Source organism: Patagioenas fasciata, chromosome 15 (genome assembly GCF_037038585.1).
Source record: "Patagioenas fasciata isolate bPatFas1 chromosome 15, bPatFas1.hap1, whole genome shotgun sequence".
NCBI classification, from domain to species: domain Eukaryota; kingdom Metazoa; phylum Chordata; class Aves; order Columbiformes; family Columbidae; genus Patagioenas; species Patagioenas fasciata.
The window spans coordinates 15,417,342-15,444,602 of NC_092534.1; the positions used below are offsets into that span (position 1 = coordinate 15,417,342).

Consider the following 27,261-nt stretch of genomic DNA (forward strand, 5'->3'; position numbering starts at 1 on the left):
CATTAGGTGATGATTTTGAGAGGTATTCTTTGATGTGGTCAAACTGGACTATTTTGGATGCTTTAGAGGCATTACAATAAGGCTGAAAAATAAGCGCAGTGGGGATCTGGCAGCACGTGTCACTTTGCTGGTCTTTTGAAAGAATTTATAGCCTCGTTTTACCGTGAAGTGGGTTTTGTGGTTGTCATCTCATACGCCTTTTAAAAATGTTCCTGTTGTCAATAAATAAGATGAGGGCTACAGTGATCCATGCCTGAAAGAATATAAAATGAGAAAAATACACTTTCTTAGATCTGTTGACAATATATTTTTCTTGTTAACGGGAACATTATTTCTACACGAGTCTGTCCTTACAGCGAGAAGTTGTTGCATTCGGTTCTGAGATAATGAAATAGCAGCATCAGATCAGGCGGTTTGCATCTCGGTGTGGTTAAAAAAATGAAAAATAAAAGGCAAAACATTCTCCTAAGACTTTTGGAGTAGGGCAATCACTTAGAAAATGAAAAGGTCTTTTGTCTAGGAGGCTCTTCTGTTTCGTTCTTTAATCTAAGCAGCTGTCTTTCTCCTTCCTCGTGGGAAATTGTGGTGGGTAAATAACACGGAAATTCATTTGATGATGGAGACATTAGAGGTTGGCATGGACAATTAATTTGTTATTAGACAGAATTAATTTTATTTGATCCTTACACGGTTCTGTTGCTGCGTATGAATTCAGCAGCTCGACAGGATCGCCGGCTCCGTTCAGCCCGCTGCAGGACGCCGTGTTTGCGGCCGGGAGCTCAGGAGCGTTGTTTTTCCTCGCCTGTTACAGGGAAGCATTTGGCTTTGTGCTGCTCAAAGTCATTTCTGGGTTTGTCACCCAAAACTTGTATTTTTCTGCTCAACGAGTGCTGTGTTTTGCGGCCCACCTAAGCCTGTCCTTCCCTTCTCCCCTCCCAAACTGCTCCGGTCCTTTTCTTTGCTCAGAACTGGTTTGAAAACGAAGTTTCTGAAGCTAAATCGGGAGAAAGTCAACTCTAGAAGAAAGCAGGAAGCTTTTGGCTTGTGAATGGTTTCTTTGTACGAGTTCCTTTGCTTGTACAAGGGACGGGACAAAGTGTCAGTGGCTCCGGGTAGAGCTGCTGGGTTTCATCTCCAGAGGGATGATCTCCTTGCAGTGTCACAAAGCAGCACCTTCATCTTCCTCTTTTATTCCTACAACTCAAAGCCGTATTTTGGTTGATTCTGGTGTGTGCTGATGATTTGTTCTGCAAAAATAGTTAGAAAGGAATTAGACCTCCCTCCATCTTCCATGACTTCAGCGTGTCAAGAATTTGGAGGATGTGTAACAGGAGCCCTTTGGGAACGTTGACGCTCGTTATCATCTCTGCTTTCTTGTGCTGGTTCTTTCTGGTTTTGCCTTCAGGAAAGATACCTCGGAAGTGGCTGCACAATGGTGGTTAATCCTTTCCTGAACAGAGCCGCTGTTTGCTTGATAAACGCTTCTTTATTTAAATAAGAATGACCTAATCACTGGGAAGATCCCCAGACAGAGACTCAAAAGAAATCTGTGCTTTAGCCCAGTTCTTCTGAGCTGCTGAATGACCACAGCCGCTCATCTTACTGGTTTCTCCTTCTAGAAAATGGAGGTGGTGATGCTGAGCTTCCATCATACATTGGCTTGTTTAAGATCGACTGCTACGAAGTGCAGCATAAAAACCGAAAGGTATTCCTACATTTTTATACTGCTTGAGTGGAAGGGCACCATGAACAAATTACTTATAACAGTGTCCTCATAGCACATCTGCTTTTGCATATATCATACTGTATTTTTCCTTCTGCTTCTCTCCTGTCTTGTCTCTGCTCCAGTTTTCCCCAGACTGCAGAGTTTCTTGCTTGTGCTGCATTGGTGAAATAAAGGTCAGAGTTTTGAAAATGAGACCAAGGACAAAAGCAGGAGTTCAGCTCAGAACCGTAAAGTAACATCTGGCTCTGTTGAAAAGGGCTACCAAATTCAATTATTTTTGTTAACCCATGAGATCAGAGGAGGAATCAGTTATAATGTGCAGACATCTTTGTGAGCTGCATGGTGAAAACTTGAATTGCATTTACTTTTTAAAGTCGACGTGCGAGGAGGCAGCATTGTTTCAATGGGTATGAACAAAGAAGAGACTCATGTCATCAGTAATCCATGTTGATCCCCAGGAATGAGTCCCCCCTCAGTCTCCTCTTCTCCAGCTCCAGAGCCCCAGCTCCCTCAGCCTTTCCTCACACGGGAGATGCTCCACTCCCTTCAGCATCTTGGTGGCTGCGCTGGACTCTCTCCAGCAGTTCCCTGTCCTTCTGGAACTGAGGGGCCACAACTGGACACAATATTCCAGGTGTGGTCTCCCCAGGGCAGAGTAGAAGGGCAGGAGAACCTCTCTGGACCTACTGACCACCCCTTTCTAATACATCCCAGGTACCATTGGCTTCCTGGCCACAAAGGCCCAGTGCTGGCTCATGCTCATCGTGCTGTCCCCAGGACCCCCAGGTCCCTTTTCCGTACACTGCTCTCTAATAGGTCATTCCCCAACCTCTCCTGGAACCTGGGGCTGTTCCTGCCCAGATATAAGACTCTATTCTTCTGCTCACAGACACAGTGGAGACCACAATTGCCTGCAAACATCATCCGTGTGCCCGAGTTTGTGCAAATGTTACAGAAAACCTTTCCTCCTTTGCTGTGGGTGCCGTGCTTCTCAGGCTCTAAAACAACACGAGGCTTATAAATAACACGGGGTTATTTATAACGCACTCCTGTGGTGTTTCAAATAACAGCCGTATCAATCACGTACCGTTTATTCAAACATAAGAATTTAAAACCATTTCGGAGGCCACCATGTGGCTAGTGGGAAAGCAATTACTGTTTGGTGCATGGGAGGAGTGGCTTCGCTTTTCTCTTTGCTGTTTGTATCGGTGGGTTAAATTGTCTAATAACTCCAATTCTGAGCTTTTGAGGTATTTTTATTGTAAAAAAGTATTTTTTAAGTATTAAATATATATGTTTGAAGTGCACAAATGTTGAATTTAGAGAAGAATGATAGTGTTCAACTCAGTTCAGTGGCTGATATTAAAGAGGCAATTACATATGATTTGTGAAATAAAGAGAGCAACCTCTGCGGAGCATGCTACCTGCAGGGTTTAACAGCACACTCTGATCTGAGCTCATAGGAATGATACTTAAGATTAGAGCTGGTTTTGTCACAAACCCGTTATTGTGCGGTGCGAAGGGTGCGTGCGATGCAGAGCAAGCAGCCGTTTGCCGTCGGTACCGCAGGAGGAGGCAGGAGAAACCCTCTCTAGAAAGTTCAGTTGTTGCACTGCTGGTTTTGTGTTTGTAGCATTGAACTGTTGACAAAGAAAACTATGTTTGAATAGGTCTGTTGGTTAGAACCACACAGACTTCAGCTGGAGATGAATTCCTTTACTTGCTTCTCTTCCTTTGAAGTTTAAAAATTTTGTGTACATTTTTTTCTTTTGAGATGGAAACTTCAGCGCTCCCTGCTTTTCAAGCCATTTATTCTTTTCCTTTCTTCCTTCGTCATACATGTTGATCTGATAGTACTTTTTCCCCTTTTCCACACATCCGAAACCTAAATACAATTACAGTTTCCATTCTGTGTTCCATGGCGAAACAGGATTTTACACCATCCATGCCCCAGCCTTGGTGAGGCGGGGGTTTCAATTAGTACAGTGCTTGTTTTAAATTCAAAGCTTCTAAGGATCAGTGTTAAAATCACATGTATGGGGTAAGCTGTTCAGAATATCCATAAAATTTGAGGCCTGAGTGAGTATTGGAGCACAGACATTTCTTCTCTGCTTTGATTTTTAGTGCGGCTCCGAGTCTCCTGCATTTCACTTCATGGTGGCTGGCCCTGAGTTTTCAATTACAAAGTGATTTCTTGTCCTTAATCCCCATCTCATTCATTCCTGGCTTTCCTTCCAGTCAGCTCTGGGTAACTGTGAAATACTGCGGTGGTTCCTCTCAGTTCCTGGAGACGAATGGATGTTTATTAACCATCTGGTGAAATGGTAAAAAATAAGAGGGAAGTGTGAAGAATTACAGTAGCGAAAACTGCAGAGGAGCATATCTTCAAACATGTAAAAGACTGCTCTAGGGGAAAAGGTAATAAATTTTTGCCTAGTATTGTGCTCAGGAGATCATTTCTAGCAGATGTTTTCTGTTTTGTTCACTCTTCCAAGGTGCTGCCCCAGCAGCTCAGGGTGCAGACAGGACTGATGGGCTGTGCTTTGCCAAAAGCTCCTGGGTGTCCTGCTGCCTTGGACCAAGGGGGAACCCCAAGTGTCAGGGCCTGGGACCGGCCTGGTCTTGGGAAGGAGCCTGAGGGGGTGGGATCGACGTTCCTCTGGAGCTCTGTGTGTGTGCTCAGTGAGACACGTGCCCTTGTGGGAGTCGAAATCACAGAGGTCAGGGTTGGAAGGGACCTGGAATGCTCATCCAGTGCAATCCCCCCATGGAGCAGGAACACCCAGCTGAGGTTCCACAGGAAGGTGTCCAGGTGGGTTTGAATGTCTGCAGAGAAGGAGACTCCACAACCTCCCTGGGCAGCCTGGGCCAGGCTCTGCCACCCTCACCAGGAACAAGTTTCTTCTCAAGTTCAAGTGGAACCTCCTGTGTTCCAGTTTGCACCCATTGCCCCTTGTCCTGTCACTGGTTGTCACCGAGAAGAGCCTGGCTCCATCCTCCTGACACTCCCCCTTTCCATATTGATCCCCATGAATGAGTCCCCCCTCAGTCTCCTCTTCTCCAGCTCCAGAGCCCCAGCTCCCTCAGCCTTTCCTCACACGGGAGATGCTCCACTCCCTTCAGCATCTTGGTGGCTGCACTGGACTCCCCATATTTAGATCGCTAGAAGGTACATCTGCATTTCACAGGTACCTCAACTGCTTGTACCTTCTGCATCATGTTTCAGAAGTGCTGCTAGAGGAAGTTATGTTATGACCTAACACAGAGCGTGCTCAGAAATTGAAGGCTTCTGAAGATACTGCAATAGTATTTTCTTCACATATATGCATTTTATTATGTATATCTGGAGCCAGTCTGATTTGCTCGTGTTCAACTAATAGCTTTTCCCCCAATTTGCTTTTTGAGTATTAATCATAAACTGTTTCGTTAGTAACTAATTTGATACAGGGAATAAAGTTGAGAAGATTTGACGTGTGCTGTGAAATTTGCACTTCTTCCATGGACTTGCGGCAGGTGTTCTGCACCACAACTCTTTGGCATGCCCTTGATTGTTGATTTTGTGTGTGTGTGTGTGTGTGTGTGTGTGTGTGTGTGTTCAGCATCCTTGATGTGCACAAGAAGACAGAGGCAGAAACTTAGCGCTCGCTGCATTTTGGCTGTTTCTGTTCTTATCCCCAATAAGCTGAAGAGTTTCAGGGAATGAGTAATCCTGGGTAGCAGCTTTCTGATGGCACCGACAAACACAAAACTGTAGTCATGCTTGCTTTTAATGTGGTAGAGCTCATGTATGTTCTTATTGGAGATGAAATAATAGGGACAAGTCTGAAAAATGATACTTGCAAGTGAAATAGGAACACCTTTTTGGAATAAGTTGAGGACAGGGATTGTTGAGGAGTAATAAATGATTTGTTCTTATTATGTTTTGTCTTCCCTTCATCTCTAAAACAATCTTTTTTGTGCTTGTGGTACCAAGTAATTTTATGTTGGTTGTGCCGTCTTTTTTGGACAGTCTAAGGTGCATGGGAAGGATGCTCATAATTTAAAATGACTCTTGAGAGAAGGGCACGAGGCAAATTGCAGGATCGCAGCCCTGGACGTGAGGAGAGCAGAGCTTGATCTGTTCATGAACACGGTTGGAAGAATCCCGTGGAATACGCTCCTGGAGATATGGGGGGTCCTGGAGAGGTTGAGGCAGATAATCTCCAAACCTCAGCTGTTGTGCAAGTCTGAGTCTGTATTGCTGATGATGGACTGCATTGGAAATGGCATCACCTGATACAGCATTTAGTGGTAAGAGAAAGCTGTGTTCGAGAAAGATTGTACTGTCAGGAGAGTGCTGGCCAGGTTTATTGTGAGCACTTAGAAAGGCATTTTATTAAATAATATAGTGGTATTTCATAAATGGAAGCAGAAGAACCAAATATAGCAAGAGATATGCAACTTCATTTTAAACTATTTTAGTTTAGAAAAATAAAAATAGCTCTGATAGTATTTCCTGACACATCACCGTGGACCATTTTCCAGAGACGGATCACATTTATGATGAGTGTTGCATGCTGAAATCCTGCTGTGCAAATGGGGCTGCTCTCACCTCTTTGTCTTCTTCAGGACTGGACTGCAAACTAAAAATTCTGCAATATGGTGAATTGAGTGTCCTTTGGGTTGTCTTTCTGGTATGTAGGAGAGGCTACATTTCAATTTAAACATCTCCAGGTTATCCAGAAGGTTCTGCGTTGTGGCTGTTGTGCGGTATGGAATCGTCCACCACAGCCCCGTGATGTGGCAGGGACAGAATTCTTCCCTCTCTTACTGCGTCTTCCCTTTCGACAGTAACTTTTGCAATTATACCATATTCTGCTCACTTTGATGAAGTTCTGCCAGGAAGTAGAAAAGCCAATAGTCTGCTTTGTTCTATAATACGTGGCAATTCATTAGTATGAAAGCAAACCAATGGTTTTAGTTTGCAACGAAGTAGATATTTTGGTACTGCGGTTCTGCCCTTTATTGCTATGTGGTTTTGTTGAAAATGGAAATGTAAATAAATAGGAATGTTGAAAAGTTTGTGGTCAAATATTAATGTTACTGCTTTATAAGATTTTGTTTTGAATGTTTTTGCTTATACACTTATTCATTGTTCTCTTTCAGATGTATATGATGACTATATTCCCTAAATAATGTTTTTCTTCTGGTAAACTGATTTTTCCACTTGTTTTTAATGAAGCGTGACTTCCCTACTTCACGTTTTGTCTAATGGCTCGAGTATAACATTCTTGATGTCAGTGCAGTTTTGAGGAAAGCTTTTGTTGACTTAATATTGCAGAAGCAGTGGAGGGAGAACAAAGAACCGAACGTCATTTTGTCTGTGTGAATTAACCCGTGCTCTGGTGACGCTGTGAAAGGAACATGTTTGCTGAGTGGCAGCTAATATTAATATTAGGTCTGCTAACTTGTAGGCTGTTTTAAGGTAATAGTTTCAGGAAGTTTTAGGAAGGCTCTACAGAGGGGTCTGGCCCAGCTGGATCGATGGGCTGAGGCCGGTTGTCTGAGGTTCAACAAGGCCAAGTGCTGGATCCTGCGCTTGGGTCACAACAACCCCATGAATGCTGAAGGCTGGGGAAGAGCGGCTGGAAATGGACCTGGGGGTGTTGGTGACAGCAGCTGAACACGAGCCAGCGTGTGCCCAGGTGGCCAAGAGGCCACCAGCATCCTGGGTTGTGTCAGGAGTGGTGTGACCAGCAGGCCCAGGGCAGTGACCGTCCACTTATAGTGGGCACTGGGGAGGCCAGACCGCGAATCCTGGGGTGAGTTTTGGACCCCTAATGACAAGAAAGGCCTTGAGGTGCTGGAGCGAGTGGAGAGAAGGGAACGGAGCTGCTGAGGGGCTGGAGCACAAGTGTGATGGGAGCGGCTGAGGGAACTGGGGGTTCAGCTGGAGAACAGGAGCTGAGGGGAGACCTTCTGATCTCTGAACTGCCTGAAAGGAGCTTGGAGCATGGAGGGGTTGGTCTCTTCTCCCAAGTAGCAAGTGGTAGGATGAGAGGATGTGGCCTCAAGTTGTGTCAGGGGAGGTTTAGATTGGGTATTAGGAAAAAATTCTTCCTGGAAAGGGCTGTAGGGCATTGAACAGGCTGCCCAGGGCAGTGGTGGAGTCACCATCCCTGGAGGGGTTTAAAAGGCACGCAAATGAGGTTCTTAGGGACATGGTTTAGTGGCAGACTTGACAGCGTTGGGTTAACCATTGTACTCAATGCTCTTAAAGGTCTTTTCCAACCAAAATGAGTCTATGATTCTGTGATTTTACTGTTTCTCTTCTTTGTACTTCATCAACCCACTTCAGCTGAGGGTGCTGCAGAGTGAGAGCTGCAATCAGAAATGGGCGATGAGTGTGAAAGACCAGGAAAGCAGGTATGCTGGAAAACTGTGAAGATTGGACTTGTTTACCTTCAAAAGTAGTTGAATAACAGGTGACAAGTTGAAAGCGCCAGGTCTAATGAATGAATGGTTTAGAGAGGTTGTTTGGGAGCTATTTTTTCCCCTGTCTGTGCAACGCAAGAACAAAGGTGTTCAATGAAGCTGAAAGGTGGCAAATTAAAAACTGATAAAAGAAAATACATTTTCAAGCAATGAAAAAAGCAGCGGGATTTATTTCCATCAGAAAGCTGGCAAGGTCAGGAATTTATTGGGGTTCTGAAAGAGACCGGGTATTTATATGATCAGTAAAAATATCTGGAGGAGTTATCAATGAAAGCTTTGTTTTCAGAAGTATATGTTAAATGTAGCTTTTTTGGAGTTGGGAAGCCCGAGGTGAAGGTGCAACTGGAATGGTGGTAAAGCACTGTGATCTCGTACCTGCCTGACGTGGTCCTTGTACCTGGCTCTTAAGCATCCAATTTTGTTCTTAACTGTATCTGGCTCTCAAGAGGAATGGGGACCCCAGGGCTTAATGGAAAAACACCATTTGTGGTCTCTTCTGCCAATCAGCACCAGCATTTATATGTGACCGTATTTGGGATTCGAGTGGCAGCGTGTGACAAACCTCTGCTCAAGGAGCTGCGATCCAGGGCGCTGAGGTGGCACATTTCGGTTTTAAATGTGGAAGGCTCTTTCAGAAGTGTGGTTCATGAGGGTGAAGATTCGCTGGGCTCTGTGGTGTTTACTTGCTGTTTGAGAGCGAACTCCGAACACAGCTCCTGATGAAACTGATGTGTTGTGTGGGTGTTGTCTGAACTGTGCTCTGGATTGAGAGAATAAACTGATCCTAAAAACAAGAAAATAGTCGAGGAGCTGTTGCATGGTGCGGTTTGTGTTTTAGCCGTTTTCGTTGGCTTATATACTTAAAGCGTTCAAATGATTGTTCATTCACATTTTCAGACGGTAGCGGTTTAAAAACATAACCCACACCGTGTGGGTAATGTGAAGTGTGTGTTGGATAATGTGAATTTAGCATCCAAGTAAATCTTGGTTCAAAGTAATGGTTTATTACTGCCTTGCCCTAGATAAATTGTTGGGTGTGAGCCTTTGTCCTATTGCTGACTGCCTGGGAGAAGAGCCCAATCCCCCCTGGCTGGAACTGCCCTTCAGGTCGTTCTAGAGAGTGCTGAGCTCAACTCTAAACCTCCTCTTCTCCAGACTGAACAAGCCCAGCTCCACAGCCTCTCCCCATAGTTCTTGTGTTCAAGTCCCTTCCCCGGTCTTGTTGCTCTTCTCTGGACCCGCTCCAGCACTTCAATCTCTTTCCTGACCTGAGGGGCCCAGAACTGAACACAACACTCCAGGTGTGGCCTCACTGCCCTTGTCCTGCTGACCACAGGAATGAAGACGTGAGAAATACAGCGAGATAGAAACCCCGGCTCGTGCTCGAGATCGGCAGCGGTGAGCGTTCCAGGAGAAAGGGGCTAAATGAAGAAAAATCATGAGAATACTTCACGGCAGCAGGAGGTTAGGAAACATAACTAAACATGTTAAACTCACTGTGAAGCAAGAGGACCCCAGGGGGATTTTAGTCACATAATATTTAGTTTGCTGCAGTGTCAGTTGTGTGATTGCTTGTCAGCTGGCATATGTATGGTGCTACAAGCAAAATGAGGCTTTTAGAGACCGTGCACAATTTTCCTGAAGATAGTGAGCAGGGGATTTATCAGGGGCAGATTAAAAGAGTTACAGTGGATTTATTTGCTCTGGTCCATTGCCAGGATGTGAGGCAAAGCTGAGCCTTCTGCAGGGAAGTGTTGGAGGTGAGGGACAAGAGCTAGAGAGGAAGAACCATAAATCTGGAGAAAACTCATGGAATATAAGAGCCTGTAAGACACACAGGTATTTGTCAGTGTGCATTTAAAGCTGCCCGCTGAACCTTTGCCAAAAGAGCTGTCAGGTGGCAGAGTCGCTCCAAAATTTAGGAAATGATGGTTGGGAAGCAAAGAATGTCTCTGAATGCCTTATTCCGGCACCTGAAGTGAACCTCGGATCATCTTTCTGGGGCTCTGGGCCTGGTCGTGTCCTCTTCTCAGCGCAGTTTCCCGGGTGTGTTTCTCCAGGCTGCCAACCTTGGGTGGGAAGCTGGTGTTGAGGGGCACCTTTGCTAGCAAGAAAATGGCTCCGTTATGAGAAAAAGTGATAAAACCATCAGATGTAGAGAGACGATGCTTAATTCCTGATTTGCTGTGTGCTTGTGATTACAGAGCGCATTGGTATTCCTAACCTCTCTCCCCATATTCAGGTGAGATATGGATGCAGGTACTCGGCGTTATAAAGAATAAATACTTTACTTTTGTTGGAGAAGCCTTGTTTGCAGGGTGCGATACATCTGAAGGGCTCCTGTACATTGAATCTTTAGACTCCTGCGATAGCCTTATATTGGCTTGAGTGGCAACAACACAAGCAGGAGGTTGATCTGTAGAAAGTCACATTTGAGGGTTAGGAATATTCTGAAAAATGGTTCTGTAACATTCTTGTCAGTGCAAGGGTGGTGAAATCTACTGGATGCTTTTATTTTCATGGAGTTAACTTCTTTTTTTGTCTTCTGTAAATGCTGTTTTAATTGCGGTCTTGAGTAGAAAGTCAATGGTGTGTGTATACATGTGTGTCTGCAGTCAGTTCTAATTTGCAAAGTAATGTGAAAATAGGTCAGCCACAGAGAGAAACGTCGGGAAGTGGCTGTAGCCGAGGAGGCGGCAATTTGGAGCTTTGGAAATAGAAAATTTTGGTTTGAAATGATAAGTACAAAAGTTAAGGTTGGTAAGAGAAGGGAAGCGTTTGTCTCCTCGTGATAGTAGATGCTGCTCTAGAGAAGGAAGAACAGAGAAGTTTCTGCTAATTTAATTTTTGCTTGTTTTTCTTGTGTGTGGGTTTCTGGGGGGCTGTGTGTGGTTTGGTGTGTTGGGTTTTTTTGTTGTTTGTTTTTGTGGTTTTCTGTTTGTTGGTTTGGTTGCTTTGCTTTGTAAGGCTCCATTAGCTCTTGTTAACAGGGGCCCAAGAGGGTGAGGAGCTGAGGGGTTGTTGCTCCCTTAGATGTGTTCCCACAAGGCAAAGTCTGACCCAATGTGACTTTAGGCACAGCTGTGCCTTCAATCTCCTTGGCTTTTGCTGTCCCTTTGGTTTGACTTTTTTCCCCCTGTTTTTCCGTTAGGCAGTGGGATGTGAACGCAGTCTCTAAAGGGAGAAGCCTAATTACAAAGTGAGGCTTAACAGCACATAATTCCTGAGCTCCAGCCATCGGACTGGGGCAGAACACGTTCATTATGAGCAGCCATGTGCACGTTCCTCGGCTGATGCTTTTCCGTGATGGGCAGCTACCTGTATTAGGTCAGAGAGGTTCTGCTGCCCCTCTGCTCTGCCCTGGGGAGACCACACCTGGAATATTGTGTCCAGTTGTGGCCCCTCAGTTCCAGAAGGACAGGGAACTGCTGGAGAGAGTCCAGCGCAGCCACCAAGATGCTGAAGGGAGTGGAGCATCTCCCGTGTGAGGAAAGGCTGAGGGAGCTGGGGCTCTGGAGCTGGAGAAGAGGAGACTGAGGGGGGACTCATTCCTGGGGATCAATATGGGAAGGGCGAGTGTCAGGAGGATGGAGCCAGGCTCTTCTGGGTGACAACCAGTGACAGGACAAGGGGCAATGGGTGCAAACTGGAACAGAAGGGGTTCCACTTAAATTTGAGAAGAAACTTGTTGGGGGTGAGGGTATCAGAGCCTGGCCCAGGCTGCCCAGGGAGGTTGTGGAGTCTCCTTCTGTGCAGACATTCAAACCCGCCTGGACACCTTCCTGTGGAACCTCAGCTGGGTGTTCCTGCTCCATGGGGGGATTGCACTGGATGGGCTTTCCAGGGCCCTTCAACCCCTGACACTCTGGGATTCTGTGATCCTGACAAACTGAAGCAGGATGGACGTGTTTGATGCCAACGGGGAGTTTTGATGCCTGTGAGTGGTACCTGGTACCCACGGTGCTACGCGATGCTCAGGGCTCTGTGCTTTGCCGTCATGGATTTCAGCGCCTCGATACAAATTCAGTTCTCTAAATTAGAGATGTTGTTGAATTGTAATCGTCCTCTTTGATAAACACATCATTGGAGTTGAGATTTATCACGCTTATTGTTTGCTTTTATTCAGTGGAGAAGTTACCTGTCAAAAAATGAAATTAGGCTGGTTTGATATTATTCATATTAAGGCTCCGTTGATTGTTTCTTGTCCCTAATTCTTCTCTAGCTGCTTGCAATTTGATTGCTAATGTTTTCTTCAAGTATTTTATGAGATACCAAAATGTTGAAGTAATTTCTAATTGCCAGATTCTGTATCTCCTCATCTGTTCCTCTGTCCTATTTTTAGGGCCTGTCTTGCCATTTGTGAGCCCATCAAAGATATTCGCTCACGGAGCGGAGGTTACCATGACTAATTTTTGAAGTATCTTAAGGATACATTTTGTCAGTAGGTCCTGATTTTTTATATATTTTATATGTTTAGATACATCCTGATATATCAAATAAATTCCAGTATGCTGTCAGGTATTTCTGACCATATTTTGGCTTCTGTTCCCACACCTTATGCTGCTAATTTTACTCATTGAAAACATCTGGTCAAACCTCAGTTACTATCTCCCTTTTTCTATGTATGTATTTGTATATCTTAAAGCAAGACAACACATAGACATCTTCCTCTTTTATTTGTGTTTTCACAATGAATTGTTAGCTAAATGATACCTGATTGCAAATAGCATCTGTTTGATGTTGAAGCTCCGTATCTTCCTTCAATCTTGAAATTTGCTCTTATTACAACTAATTTGAAATTAGGAGTCTGGAGAGGAAGAGGAGGGGAAAATCTCGCCACTGATTTCCTATAATGAAGCAGCCTATTAACATTCTCCAAAAATTATCATTAATTAAACAAAAAGCGCATCTAGCGATAGAAACAGGGATATTTCTGTACCATCAAAAAGGCTCCAAGTGGGAAGTATTATGATGATTCTCCTTTAGCAAACCCGTCTGCTCTGCCAGGCTCCAACCCAAGCACGAGCGAGAAAACAAGCGAGCTGTGCGTTTGGGTGGTGAATTAATAGTTGAAGTTCACTCGGGTGGAAATAAAGCAGGTTTTACTGTGACTAGAATCTGTCATTAAAAAGCCATTATCGGAACTGGCCGGCACAATTCCTGCTCCTTCATTGCTAATGACAAAACAATCTGTTCTTTAAAAAACAACAACGTTATATTTTCTTTCGGAGAATGGTGCGGGAGCCTTAGCAGAACAGGAGCCGGGTGGAGAGAGGCAGTTGAAAGATTTATTGATCAATAAACCAGACAATTACAGCTTGTTTATAAAGGTAAAAAAACCTCTCAAACCTTGGGCCTGCGAGCAACACCGAGACTCTAATAATAACAACTCCGGCAGCCAGCTTGGAGCGCTAAAAGTCAATAGGAAGATATAGGATTTCAATAAAATTATGACACCAGATAAACTTTACCCCAGGAACAAATTTTCCCTGGGTTTGCGAGTGACTTCAGTTAGATTTGTAACTTTAATTTCTTTCTTATTGATTTTTCTTTTCTTCAGCTAATTAGAAGGCCTGTGGTGAATTGTGTGCATGTATGTTTGAGAGGGGGGGCAGCAACAGGAATAGGGCCTGAGTTTATTTGTATGTATATAAGGTCAGATGGCTTCTTACATTTTTGGGGGCTGTATTTTTCAGTTGCTTCCAATACCCAGCTGGGAATCCCTCTCATCTCCTCTGGTATATTTGAAGCTGCCCTTGGAATCAAACATGGGGGTTGTTGGTAGGGAGGAAAATGATAATGGTGCTTATGTGAACAGTTAGGACAGTCAGATAGGACAAGGGGTAATGGGTTCAAACTGGAACACAGGAGGTTCCACTGAAAGATGAGAAGAAACTTGTTCCTGGTGAGGTTGGCAGAGCCTGGCCCAGGCTGCCCAGGGAGGTTGTGGAGTCTCCTTCTCTGCAGACATTCAAACCCGCCTGGACCCCTTCCTGTGGAACCTCAGCTGGGTGTTCCTGCTCCATGGGGGGATTGCACTGGATGAGCTTTCCAGGGCCCTTCAACCCCTGACATTCTGGGATTCTGTGGAAGAGCACCCGGAATGGTGCCCGTGTGAGATCTGTGGTGAGCGATGCCCTGTGCTGGGTGAATTTGGAAGTTGCCAGAGGAAGCACTGTTCAGTGATTCTGATGGACATTCTCCTGGTAGAAAGCAGGAAAGCAACCGTGTTGGGAAAAAGGTTAGAAAGGGCATCTGCAAGTTCCTGAGGAGCTTTTTGATGGGGCTTGGGGAATATCCCGTTGTGTGGGATGAGGAGATACTGCAGCAATTACTAAATCAGGATTACATTTTAGAGAATCTTTTCTTGACAAGACGTTCTGTTTCCTGCCAAACTAACAAGATCTTTAGGAGGGAGGGAAAAGCTTTCAGTAAGTGCTCTTGACGGGGAGAAATTTAAAAAATGGAACTGGGGACCACTCGTTGGAAGCTGAGAATTGATTTCATTACAGCATTAATATTTAGAAATCGTTAAAGAGGAGAACTAAACGCCAGGATCAAGTGTTTAATTGTACCGCCCTTTATTCCAGCTTTTCAGCACCTTTTTTTTTCCCCCAATACAGCTTGTGCTGTTTACTGTGTGTGCTGTTTTCTGAGAAGTTTACTCTTCTGTTCTGAGAAAGGCTTTGAAGGGCAAGTCTGTTGATTTTAGGGAAAAACAGCCTGTAGGGCCGTCCTGCTCCCGTGCAGTTTTCCCATCCTGACATGAAAGCAGGAGTTTGTCCTCCTTGCAGCTCAACGGCTCGGGGAACCGCGAGGATCGTGCTGGGGATGACTCAAATGACCTAATATTCAGCAGTTAATTGGAAGGCAAATGTAAAGGGAATTGCCAGGGGTCCTGTTTGCTGTTGAAAAAATGCTAAGGATTTTGGGACTGCCCTGCTGTAGTGGAGAGAACATTGCAGTTTTAAATGAGCACATTGAAAGATGCTCAATGCAAAACTGGGATAGCGGAGCAGTGCAGAGGAAGAGAGAGGATGCTGTAATTGCAAATCTAATGGCAACAACGTGCAAGAATCAAACCCAAACCTGTGTTAAACACCTTCATTACATTCTCTTGTGTGCTCCAGTCAATGATTCTGCAATAAATGGGGAATGAAAGTCATCTCGTGAGCAAAAGCAGTTTGTCTTATGCACTGGGCAGGCTGGGTGATGTGTCCATGGGAGGAGGACGGAGCCATCCCGTGCTGCTGCCCTTCTGCTCAACACCTTCTGTACAAAGCGGTTCTGGTGTGGCTGGGCTTGGGTTTTCTTCTCCAGTGTTTTCTTTCGTATGTCTGTCAGACGAATAATTCTTCCCAAACTATGACAAAACTGTTTTTTCCTTGGAAAAATATTTCTCTTCAGTCAGGCTTGAGCAAGGAGCTAGTGATAATTTCTAGTACTATTTATGTTAAAACCTGTTTTCCTTCAGTAGTATTATTACTATTAACTCGGTTCTCACAGCCCCAGGTTGTCCTTTGATCTCAGGGTCCTTTTGCCTGCTGACCAACCCAACCATCTCTGCTGACCTTTCCATCCGTGACGTGCTCTGAGCCCAGGGGCCCCTGGCAGTGCCCCCAGTCTTCCGTTCACACCTCAACCTGAATGTTCCTGCCCCACTTGCCACCCGCGTTCCATCTTTGACCTTTAGATTTTGAAGGAGGAGATAACCTTTGTGTCCAGGCTTGCTCAGCCTCACCGGCACTATCCGAAATACACCCTGTTTCATTTGGGACTGGGGGAGAAGGACCTTTTTTCCTACCCTGGCAATTCCTGATTTCCCAAGAGAGCAGGATCCCAGCAAAGCGTTTCAGCTGGGTCTGTGAAGCCGCTCCAGGTTCAGCGTATGGGCCTGGCCTGGGTGTGAACGGCACTGCTATAAAGCTGAGCGATCTGATCATATTTGGGATGTTTGCAATGGAAGAATTGACCCGAGAGAACTGGTCTGTCTGGAGCGTGTGTGCGTTTCTGTAACGGGGCGAGGTATTAACAGCAAACTTCAGCAGCACTGTCAGGTTCCTTGGAGCTCTTGCTCTTTGGGGCCTGCACCTCTTTGTTCCGTAGCCTCACAAGCATTAAGGTGCTTCTGTGCAGTCAAAAGATAAAGCACTTCATCAGCTGGCTAATCCCTCCATGCATATTGTGCTGTGAACGGTAATCTCCTTAAAACACACCTGACTTTTTGAAGTTTTCAGCCTTTTTTCCCCATTCTTCTTCTCTGTCAACCGGGAGTGCATTAGGAAACACTTCAGCCAGGGACCCACGTAAAGTTTTACCTTTAGTTTTCGGCCCAAGCTTTATACTTGGGAGTGTGAATGTTCTCAAGGAAGGGACAGGGACTCTCCTTTTGCTTGGTTATAATTGTCAGCAAAGAACAAAGTGAGCCAAACACATTGTGAGATATTAACCTCAGAAAAATATATATTATACACGCTGAGGGTTGCAGCGTTGAACAAGTGATAAGTCACATACCATTTAGAGGATATTTGCTCTCAGACACTCTGTTTGTTGTCAAATCTGTTTCATTTCTGTTGCCATGATTTTGTTGGTTCATTGCTGGAACTCTTTGGCAGGAAAAATGTCAAGTGCTACGCTAAATATTTTGCTGAAGAAACCCGTTCAGCCATGTTGAATTAGAGTAATGTCTCCAAAAAGAAGGCAGGCTCTGTTTTCAGTTGCCATCTGCTTGTTAGAGTGTACGCACGTTGTCTTCCTGTAAGGGATATGTGGTTTTACATACACAAGACAGTCTGATTTTTCAGTTTTCAGAGCAGCAGTGTTTATTTTATTAGAACTGTGTGTTCATCTGTGGCTTGGTGCCGATATGAATGCTATGAGCGTATATCCCTCAGGGTTTCCTTGCTATGTAAAAGAAAAATGGTTAAAAATGTAGAATGTTGTTCTTGGAACTGTCTCCTTGGGCTGAATTTGGGGGCTTTTTCCCTAAAGGTGGTTTCTGTTCTTCCCGACAGGAGCGTGATGGGATGCGAGCGATTCTGGAGTCGTACGACAGCGAGCTGACCCCTTCGGAGCACTCGCCCCAGCTGAGCCGGCGCATGCGCGAGGCCGAGGAGATGGTGCAGAAGCTGCACGCTCATAACACCGAGCTGGAGGTAACCAAAGCATCCTGCTCTAAGAACGGGGGGGAGGTAGTTGAGACCTTTAAGATTTGAACTACCAGGTGATGCGAAGATTTGCAAAGTTCAGACTTTGAAATTCCAGGGTCAATAAGATGCACAGGTTACTCTGCACCTGAAGCTGGCAGAAGCCAAGAATAATCATCCGTGGGTGTGATGAGTGCTCTGTGCTAGCGACAACCAACTGGAGTGACAACTGCTCCCTGCAGCTGACAGGGTTGTGTGAAGGGGAAATAAGGGGGCAATGAGACGTAGCAGGTGTGGCGTCTTCTCTGTGCTCTGGTCTAAGTGATTCACTACGTGTGTGATTCACTATGTGTGTGTAGCAAACCCCTTCTGTACACCGTGTGTGTGTTCACAAGAGCTTTACTCTAAGGTTGAAGAAGTAAAGTACATGTCTGCTGTTAATTCTTCCCTTCTTGGCACTGGGCCTGAAACCCCCAGAATACCAGTAACTCTCTTAAATGCTTTTTCTCAGATTTTCTCTAAGAAAAAAACATTCTTTCCAAAGACAGAAGTGTTTCTGGAAGGAATTCTTATGCTGATTTTAGTTCTCTTTTGGAAAATTTGTAACCTGAAATGTGATTGTAATGAGGCAAATGTTAACATGTGTTTGCCAAATAGTTCGTCTTCTCGGTTGTGCTTTGTTACAGTGGGATGGGCTTTATGGTCGTGAATTGAAATATTTGGAATATGTCTGTGATTTTAAAGCCTGGCAGTTTTATTACATAGGCTTTACAGCAGTCATAAGTATGTGAGTTTTCCTTTCTTCACGCCTAGCTCCACCATCGTATAGATTTATAGACGCCATTATTCAAATGGACTAAAACCTGATGCTCCTCGGATTCATGTTCAAGCCGTAGAATCGATTGTCCTGCTGTGCAGAAACCTCTCTGCTGCTTCTGGTGTCTTTAGAAATGCTCTTGTGCTGTGTTGGTAGGTGGGGACTCGGGCAATGCTGGCTCCAGCCACCCGAAGGCAGAGCGAGCAGAGCAGTGCAGTGTTATACATCAGTATCATGGTATAGATCCACTTCATCTGTTTCTCAGAAAAGAAATTCCCTGAAGTTTTGGACGAGTTGATAGAGAAGTTAGCCGGTAACATGAGATGAATGGAAATTTGCCTGAATTTGTCTGTCTCAGAATGTTTCTCTGTGTTGTCTTTTGATCACGGTATTGCTTACCACCGGAGAGCAGGGTTAGACAACGCTGGCATAAAGAGGTAGATGTTTTATCCTCTTTCCTTAGTTGTTTCTAACAGTGGCTCTGGGTTGTTAGAGGGACGTTGCCCAAGTTTTCACTGAATAGGTTAAATGTGCACAATGTCTCTGGGCAACAGCAAATGACTTTTTCCTCACCAGGTAAAAGCATGGAAGGGTGTGGGAACCAATTGCTACACCTCTCTAATTATTTACAGGGAACACATTTTCAGTTTGTTTTCGTGGATATGGATTAAGGGCTACATGGAAAATTTCAGAAGGGAGCTGTGTGCTCTGGAGGTTTGTTCTGTGTGATGTCAACCTTTAAGCCTTTCAAAGACTTTGCCAGAAGCAGGATGCAAAGACCTGATATTCCCCTTGTAAAGTAAAATTTTACGCTTCGCTTGGTTGTGTTTCCCTTTCTGACTGCAGCGTCCACTGCCAAATCCCATCTAGTTTGAAATTTTGGGGGAAAGTTTGTTTCGTTCTAGTAAAAATCTGAAAACCGTCAAGGGAAATGGAGGTGCAGGCAGGACTCCGGGTGCTTCAGCATTGGGAGCAGCAGCTGTAATCAACTGCCTGTAGATCAAAGAGCTGTTCAATAACAGCTATTAATAACTTCTAACACCACGCTCTGCACCCTCCCAGCTCTGCTGAGCCCCTGTATGAATTCTAGAAATGTTGACACCTGCATGACTCATCTCACAAACAGAGGAGCCGGGGGAACGAGGCACCTTGGAGCTTCGCTTGGCTTTGAGATGCGGGAGAAACAGACTCTGGTGGGGAGGGCTGGGAAGGGAAAAGGGAATCCCACACATTGAGGTCAGTTTGGGGTGTCTTGTGGTGTGGGGGGGTGGGAGGGCAGAACTCAACCTGCTTGGAGAGTAGCACAAAAGGATGAGAAGAGCGTTGGGCATGTGGCAGCAGAGCAACAACGCACACGACTGATCTGATGAGACCCAGGTGAGGGCTGGGGAGGCTGCAGAGAAAGAGAACGATGGATCTGAGCTGAAAAGGCCAGGCTGACACTATTCATTTTGCTAGGCTAAGCTGATCAGTTAATCCCAGGTTTCAGTATAAGTTGGGGAATGACCTATTAGAGAGCAGTGTAGGGGAAAGGGACCTGGGGATCCTGGGGACAGCAGGGTGACCATGAGCCAGCACTGGGCCCTTGTGGCCAATGGTACCTGGGGTGGGTTAGAAGGGGGTGGTCAGTAGGTCAGAGAGGTTCTCCTGCCCCTCTACTCTGCTCTGGGGAGACCACACCTGGAATATTGTGTCCAGTTGTGGCCCCTCAGCTCCAGAAGGACAGGGAACTGCTGGAGAGAGTCCAGCGCAGCCACCAAGATGGTGGTGGTGCGGTTAAAGAGTGGAAAACAGTGAAGATGGCTTGTGAGGAGAGGTTATACCACTGTGGGTTACCACAGCTGTGCCTACAGAGGGGCGATCCTGGCGGCTCTGGGAGTGCTGCGTGGGTGTTCCAGGTTGTCCCTGTGCGCTGCGTCTCCTCTGGGGAGGCTGCAGCTACCGCTGTGGTCCAGGAGCAGCTTGAGCTTAAAAAAGCCCTTGTAGCCTCCAAGGCAAAGGCATCTTTTCCTCTTGCACTACATTTTGTAGCTTCTAGCTTTCAGCTTTGTTCATAAACCTTAACATTCACGCCGTGCACCACGTCTCTCCTCCCTGACTTCTTTTATCACCCTTTTTTCTTTCCTTTTTTTTTTGCTGTCGAGTACTTAATTTACCAAAATCTCTGTCTGTGCTCCCTAGCAGTGAGTCCTTTGATACTTTCCTTTCTCGTTTCTTCTGACTGCACTGTTACCATCAGCCCTACCTCTGAGCAAACCATAGAGGGGGAAAGAGTGAGGTTCTTAACAGGGATGTTTCTTTACTCTAAAAATGGAGCTTTTCCCATCCATTCCAGCAGCAGCTCTGTGTGGGGCAGGAAGCTCTCTGGTGAAGGTGGAGCAATAGCGATAACGCAGTAGGAAAGAGGAGGAAGCTGCGTGGGACTAGGAAGATTTTGGGCTTTTAACTCATTAGGGAGATGAGGTCTCTGATAAGTCCTTTGGTTGATATGTAAATGGAGGTGGGAAGCCATTTAGAAAGAACACAGGGAATGAGAGAGGAGTGTTTAAGCCCTGGAGGGTTGCGTGTGAGCAGTTTCCTAATGTGTGCTGGGAGGATGGAGTTGCCTGATACTCTGACTTGTACATAGAATCACAGAACTATTTCAGCTGGAAGAGACCCTCAGGATCATCGACTCCAACCATAACCCAACTCCAGCACTAAACCATGTCTAAAAGAACCTCATCTAAACGCCTTTTAAACCCCTATAGGGATGGTGACTCCACCACTGCCCTGGGCAGCCTGTTCAATGCCCCACAGCCATTTCTGTGAAGAATTTTTTCCTAATACCCAATCTAAACCTCCCGTGGTTCAACTTGAAACCGTTTCCTCTCATCCTATCACTTGCTACCTGGGAGAAGAGACCAACCCCTCCATGCTCCAAGCTCCTTTCAGGCAGTTCAGCCAGTGCTCAGCTCTCCCCTCAGCTCCTGTTCTCCAGCTGAACCCCCAGCTCCCTCAGCCGCTCCCATCACACTTGTGCTCCAGCCCCTCAGCAGCTCCATCACCTCCTCTGCGCTCCCTCCAGTATTTCAATGTCCTTCTTATGATGAGGGCCCAAAACTGAGCAGGCTGTTCAAGGTGGGGTCTCACCAGCACCGAGTACAGTGGCACAATCACTTCTCCCTCCTTCCCGGCCCTTGTGGGGCAGGAGAGCTGCTGGGACTGTGTCTGTGTCACCGGCATCGCCTACATCACAGACACCTTTCCAAAAACTGGACTACAGAAGGATGCTTTCGTCCTGGATCGCTTCAGGGCAGCAGTGTTGCTGCAGAAGGACTAGTCCTGTCCGAGCCGTGCGGGGCAGAGGGTAGAAGACAAAGAGAGGCTGATGGGGAACTTTTAAATCCTGTTCCTTGATGAGCGATGTGAAAAGCTGGATGTTTAGTGCACAGACATACAAACGTGGTCTGTTCTGGGACGGAAAATGGTTGTTTTATCCCACAGAGCCTGATGCTCTCCTCCCACACACTGGCTGGAGAGCTCCAAAAGAGCACTTCATGGAGCGGTGAACGTAAAGCAGGGAGGAGATGGCGAGAGAAACGCCGTCTGAATGGGGCCTGGAAATGAAGCCGGCTGTGTCAGCCTATTTCACGTGCTTAATGAAGTGTCACTCACCATCTTCTTAAAAGTGTGTTTTGGAACTGAAGAGGGAATGAGTTTATCCCTGGCCAGCCTGCTATAAATACTTAAAGTAAACAGAATTATAGCCATATTTATGTAACAGCATGAATTTTTGGTTTGATAGTGGTGATATTAACAGTTTTCTTGCCAGTCTTTTGCTACCTTAGCTCCCATTGCTTCTAATTTCAGGGTAAATACAACAAAACAAGAAGTTTCTGAGCGTGCAGCAGCTACTGTGAAAAAGCTCTGATGTGGAGTTTAGTGTTTGAAAAGTCAAATCCAGCTGCACAAAAGAGAAATCATCATAAATATAACTCCATTAATAGCGATTTTATTACAACGCACTTGGCTCCATATGAAACTTTAATGAAGAGGGATTTGCAAGGAAGACTCATGCTGACACCTTCAATGGGCTCTGGCATTTTTTACATTGAGAGATTTACGCTGTCTGTGAGCGCCATATGTATTCTAATCAGTCAATTATGAGCCTGACAGTTTCGGCACATGAAATGCCATATGCTCTGTGTTCCTGTTCCACCGCGGGCATTACTGGTGACCTCAAAACTCATTGACCATATAGTGCCACCTTATCTGCACCTGATGACTGCAGCGCATCTGCTGGTGCTGAAAATCGGGCATCTCTGGTTCTTGTGACGTTAGTCACTAATGCGCTCCTCGCCAAAGGAGTTTTACTTAGCAGTCACCCTGGTGTTTAAAGTGCTTAAAATTTATGTGTGGATGCAATAAAATGTTCATTTGAGCAGTTAGCAGTTCCTTCTTGTCTCTCACTCAGCTCCCCCATCAGTGCTGTTTTACCTTCTGTTTTTTCTCTCTTTGATCCACACTTCACCTTGCTTTATCTCTGCTGAATTTCCTCTCCCCCTCCAAGGTAAATTGCTTCTTTACACAGCACAAGGAGTTTCTGTGATGATGGGAACTTTACAGAGAGATTTCCTCCCATCTGTGCAAGGTACCAAAGAGTTTGTTTTAATTTTCGGGTTTCTTCTGGCTCCTTTTTCTGCCTTTCTCTCACCAGCCAGCCTTTGTGCGCTGCTTTTTCTCAGTGCCACCTGCAAGAAGCAGTGAGAAGATGACTGTGTTCGCTTTGGATGTCCATAAGGAGCAAGCCCAAGTCACTAGAGCTTCCCCGCCACTCCAGAATGGCAGAATGTTTCACTTGCTCAGACTTCTGCTGTCACTGTAGCATCTTATCTGTGATTCATGAGGGCAAAAGCAGGCTCTCTCTGGAGAGGATGCTCACGGTGCTCCATGCATCAACTGCCGCTGATTGCTGGAGCGGTCACAGCGCTGAACATCATCTTCTGACAAAGCAAACACCTTGTCGAAATAGCCTTTTGAACCTGAACGCTTCGGCATCTCTTGGCAGACTTGATCCTTCCCGAGCGCCGCCGCCGTCCTTCGCCTTTCCTCTGGTTTTAAGGAGAGCGGGCAGGCTCCATATCCTCCTGGATTATCTCGGCTTCTCTCTTCTTCCACACGTATCATCTTCCTTCAGACCCCAGTGACCTTGTCAAGTGGGGGAGCCATTAGTTTCCTCCCCTCCCTTTTACCTGCCATGGGCTGTGTTTTGGGAGAGCACCTTGCAAATAACCGTCACATAAATGAGGAAAACGAGTCACAGAGGGGCTGAGTGATTTGTTGAAGGTGACAGTCCCTGCTCTGTGGAAGAAGAACAGCTCTTCAAACTGGTCGATGCTGCAGCAGCGCCTTTCTCCCCATATCTGAGACCTTCGGTTTGTCAAACTTGATTTTCAAACTCAGTTACTGTTAATTTTCCTGAGGGGATTTGCCATTTTGGATCTGTCCTGCAAGTTATTAATTGATGAAGAGAAGTAGTCCGTGGCAGTGCCGTATACTGGAGATATTCTGCACAAACCAGCATTGTTCTCACTACAGGTAGATTTTTAGAGCCATTTTTAGTGTGCGGATGCTCTGACAGTTTAAGAATGGCTCTAACTCAGCAGTTCCTAGGGACCACAAGCCTCCATCGTTCTTAAGACATAGAATGTATGGGCACCAACTTGCATAGAGTAAATTAAATCATTAAGTAAGACAATATCTGTACCTGTAGCCTGTGATAAATGGTTTTATAGGCAAACCCACAGAAAAATGACCAGTTGCAGAACAACGAGCAGCTGTAACAACCCTTTTGCTGTTCTTGCTGCATATTGGAGTCGGCTCTTGAAGTGCGTGGAGCAGAAAAGCATTTCCCAGCTCCACTGCCTTCTTGTGCTTCGAGTGCAATAGGAACAAGGAGAGACATTGTTATTTCCACCACATCTTGCTGAAAGTCATGTTCCTCATGTAGACAAAGTCTATGATGCTACACCCAGTTCTCTTACCAATTAGATCACGTCTTGACTCTCTTTAAACTTAAAAATCTCTAGTAATGATAAATGAAAATTATCACCTGGAGTTTAGGATGCAGCTTCCACTGTCTGAAGTGTTTCGGTCCACGGGAAGCAGAGCTCGCCGAGGTGAGACCATGATAATATCATCAACCTGCTGGCTGGGCGTGACGCTCAGAGGACGTGGGGACCCTCCTGTTACCCCCAGGTGACCGAGAGACACCAGCAGCAACAAGATCTCTCCCACCCCACAACCTGTGCTCCCCTAAATATGCTCGTGGTATGAACAAACCCTCCTGTAGCCCCTTCTGGCGAGGTTAGGAATAACCAAGCATGACCAAGGGAATTTGGATTAGGTTTAAATGTACTCGACTATAGCAGACAAGTGGAACAGATGAACCGGGTCTGTATTCCTACGGAAGATTTGAAATTGGGTTCTTTCTTAACGGTGTTTTGGAAAGAGAAGATAACTGATGTGCAGTTATGAGTCATATTTACCACAACAGAACAGAGCAGAGCATTGCAAAGGCTTTACACTGGGGAGCTTGCGTGCCTGTGCCTGGAGATACAGGCTCTCAGTTAGGTGTCTTTAGGTGGAGGAGGAAGCAAGAATACGTTTGGAGTAGGAACGGGGGCCCCAGCAAATGGCAGCAGACAAAGACGTTGCAGAAAGGAACTACTTTTGTGCAATATGGTGCATGTCACCTCCTGCTGCCAGGCTGCGGCTGAGGGAGCAGGGGTGACATCGGGATGCAGGTAGCGCAGTCATAACGAGTCTCTTCATCACAGGCACAAGACAGAAGGAAAAGGCAAATTAAACATCTTGGGGAATTGGGTTAGGAGCAGGTAGCTTCCAGCTTTTTAAAGGGGAGGCTTTGAAGATGTAGAAATGTGTTCATACGTCTTATCTTGGTGTCCATTGCTTGCTGTTGCAAGCCGGGCGGTGCGGAGAGAAGGGCTGAGCCTGCTGGGCACGTTCTTTAGGGCCTGCACCATCTTCCAGCGTTGCTTTCCACAGGGACAGAACCATTTGGGGTTTGTTTGCAATGGTAGAGAAACGCTCACCAAAGCCAACCACCTGCATTCTGCGTTTTTATCTCTTTAAACCTCTTCCGAGCTGGAAAGCACATCCATATGGACCATCTCCTAGCAGCCCGTGTCACTGTTTGGGCGCCGGGTTTGTGTTTGGGGCTGCTTGAGTGATGCGTGGATGGGAATGATGAAAGGTTCCCAAGGGTTTCCGAGGGCACGTGGCCTCTTTCCGGAGCAGGGCGATGGGATCCCGTTGGCAGCGATGCCGCATCCTCCCGACAGCATCCAGCACAAAGGTGTCTGGAATGTGTGATCCGTCTTCATCTGGTTCATCACCAGACAGGTATTTTGGTGCCTGGCTCATTAGGAACAGGAAAATCAGCCCATTCGGGCCAATTTATCTCCAAACTAAATACCGTTTATTTGGAGTTTCTCAGAGGTGCTGTCCGCTCAGTGCATCTCATCATTTCGGACTCTGTTGGCGATTGAGGGTTCAGTGCTACCACAGACATCAAGTTGATGTTCAATGTCTCCTAATTATTAGAACTGCTACTTAAGAACATTCTTGCATTCATTAAAGCTTCAACATCTAGTGGAAACCAAGAAATTCCAGGAGACAAAGGAGGTAAATGTCCTGTGAAAAAAAAATGAGAGCTCAGATTCCACGTCAGGATAACATTTTACACACAAAATACCACTGAAATTTTAGCTGTTCCTTAACTCCGTGTTGTATTAATGACATTAAATAGTGCTTATCTGGGTGTCTTAAGAGAGATTCTGAGCTTGTTGAGAATTGTTGATTTTTATAATGATTGGATTTGAATTCTGTGATTTGTAGTGCTTCATTTCAGAATAATTACATAAACTCTGCATAATTTAAGATTTAAAGTACGTATCTGTAAGTATGTTCATGACAGCTTTTAATTCACGATGATAGGCTCCTGTAAGAAAGAGGGCTTAATATTTTTAATGATTATTTTCTATTTAAAAACACACTGAAGAGATTCCAGAGATTCCCTGCGGGCTCGTTCCGTGGCTCAACACTTTTCTGCCCGCTGTGTTCCTATGGGCTCCAGTGTTTTGTTAAAATCCCATCCCCTATGAGTTCTAATACATAAACAGGAAAAGTGCTTTGAGAAAACACCACAGCAGAAGCTCCTTTCCAAGTCTTGTGAATCCTGGCGTTCCTGCCCTTTGCGGTTTGTAACAATTGTAAGAGCCACTTTAATACACTCAATGCTTTGGTTATTGTGGCAATTTGAACAGTGATCATTGCTGTCTTGGTTTTCTTTTTGAAGCCCATTGGTCATTTCCTATTTTGGCCTCTACGACCAGCAGCAGAAAGGGTGTTTCCTCAGGGTTCTAGTTGGTCTAAAGAGCCGAATGGTTCAGCATAGAGCTTGGGCACAGCTGCCTGGATGGCGCTTCAATGCAAGAACCAATTGCAACTCTTTTATTTCAGAACATACATAATTATTCACCCTTAATAATTCTCCGTAGTCAGGAGTTCCATTTACTCCCATACATTCCCCGTCTTCCCCCCCGCACTGCTGTGTCCATAGGCTGCAGCGTCTCCATTTCCCGCTTTGGTTTAATATTAAGGTCATGAATTAGAGCACAGCACCATTGCGAGTCGTAACTTGAACAGAATTTAAAGGAAGGTGGCTGGAATTATCTATTTTTCCTTTGCTTTTTGACTTAAACGTGACTGGCCTACGAATATTTGGTGAAGGCTGGGGTGAGAACAAGTGAAGAAGCCATCCGATAGCGGTTGGCAGCAAGCTGTGAATGAAAACTAAGCTGTTGATATAGATCTCCTGTTCAGGGGTGGTCCAGGTAAATTGTGAGGAACAATCCTGTTTTCTCAGAGGCTTTGTGATTTACCTATTTGCTTTAATCAGTGTTTAATCTCAAATGTGCTTTGATTGCACTAAAAGCTTTTCAACAAAACGAACTGGAAGTTGTGGGGTTTGGAGAAAGCCACAGCCTTCCTGTGTATGCAAGTTGTAACCTTTTTCTTTTGAATTCATTTAT

General features: G+C 45.5%; 1 protein-coding gene across 6 annotated transcripts in view; it reads left to right on the top strand.

Moving 5' to 3' along the window:
* The window catches only part of MAD1L1 (mitotic arrest deficient 1 like 1), a 343,378-nt gene that overhangs the window by 115,173 nt on the left and 200,944 nt on the right, over nt 1-27,261 (top strand). For all 6 annotated transcript variants that reach the window (XM_071814987.1, XM_065850520.2, XM_071814988.1 and 3 more), the window contains exon 13: nt 17,215-17,355. In XM_071814987.1, the coding sequence (XP_071671088.1) occupies nt 17,215-17,355 (141 nt within the window). The remainder of the gene's footprint in view (nt 1-17,214; nt 17,356-27,261) is intronic.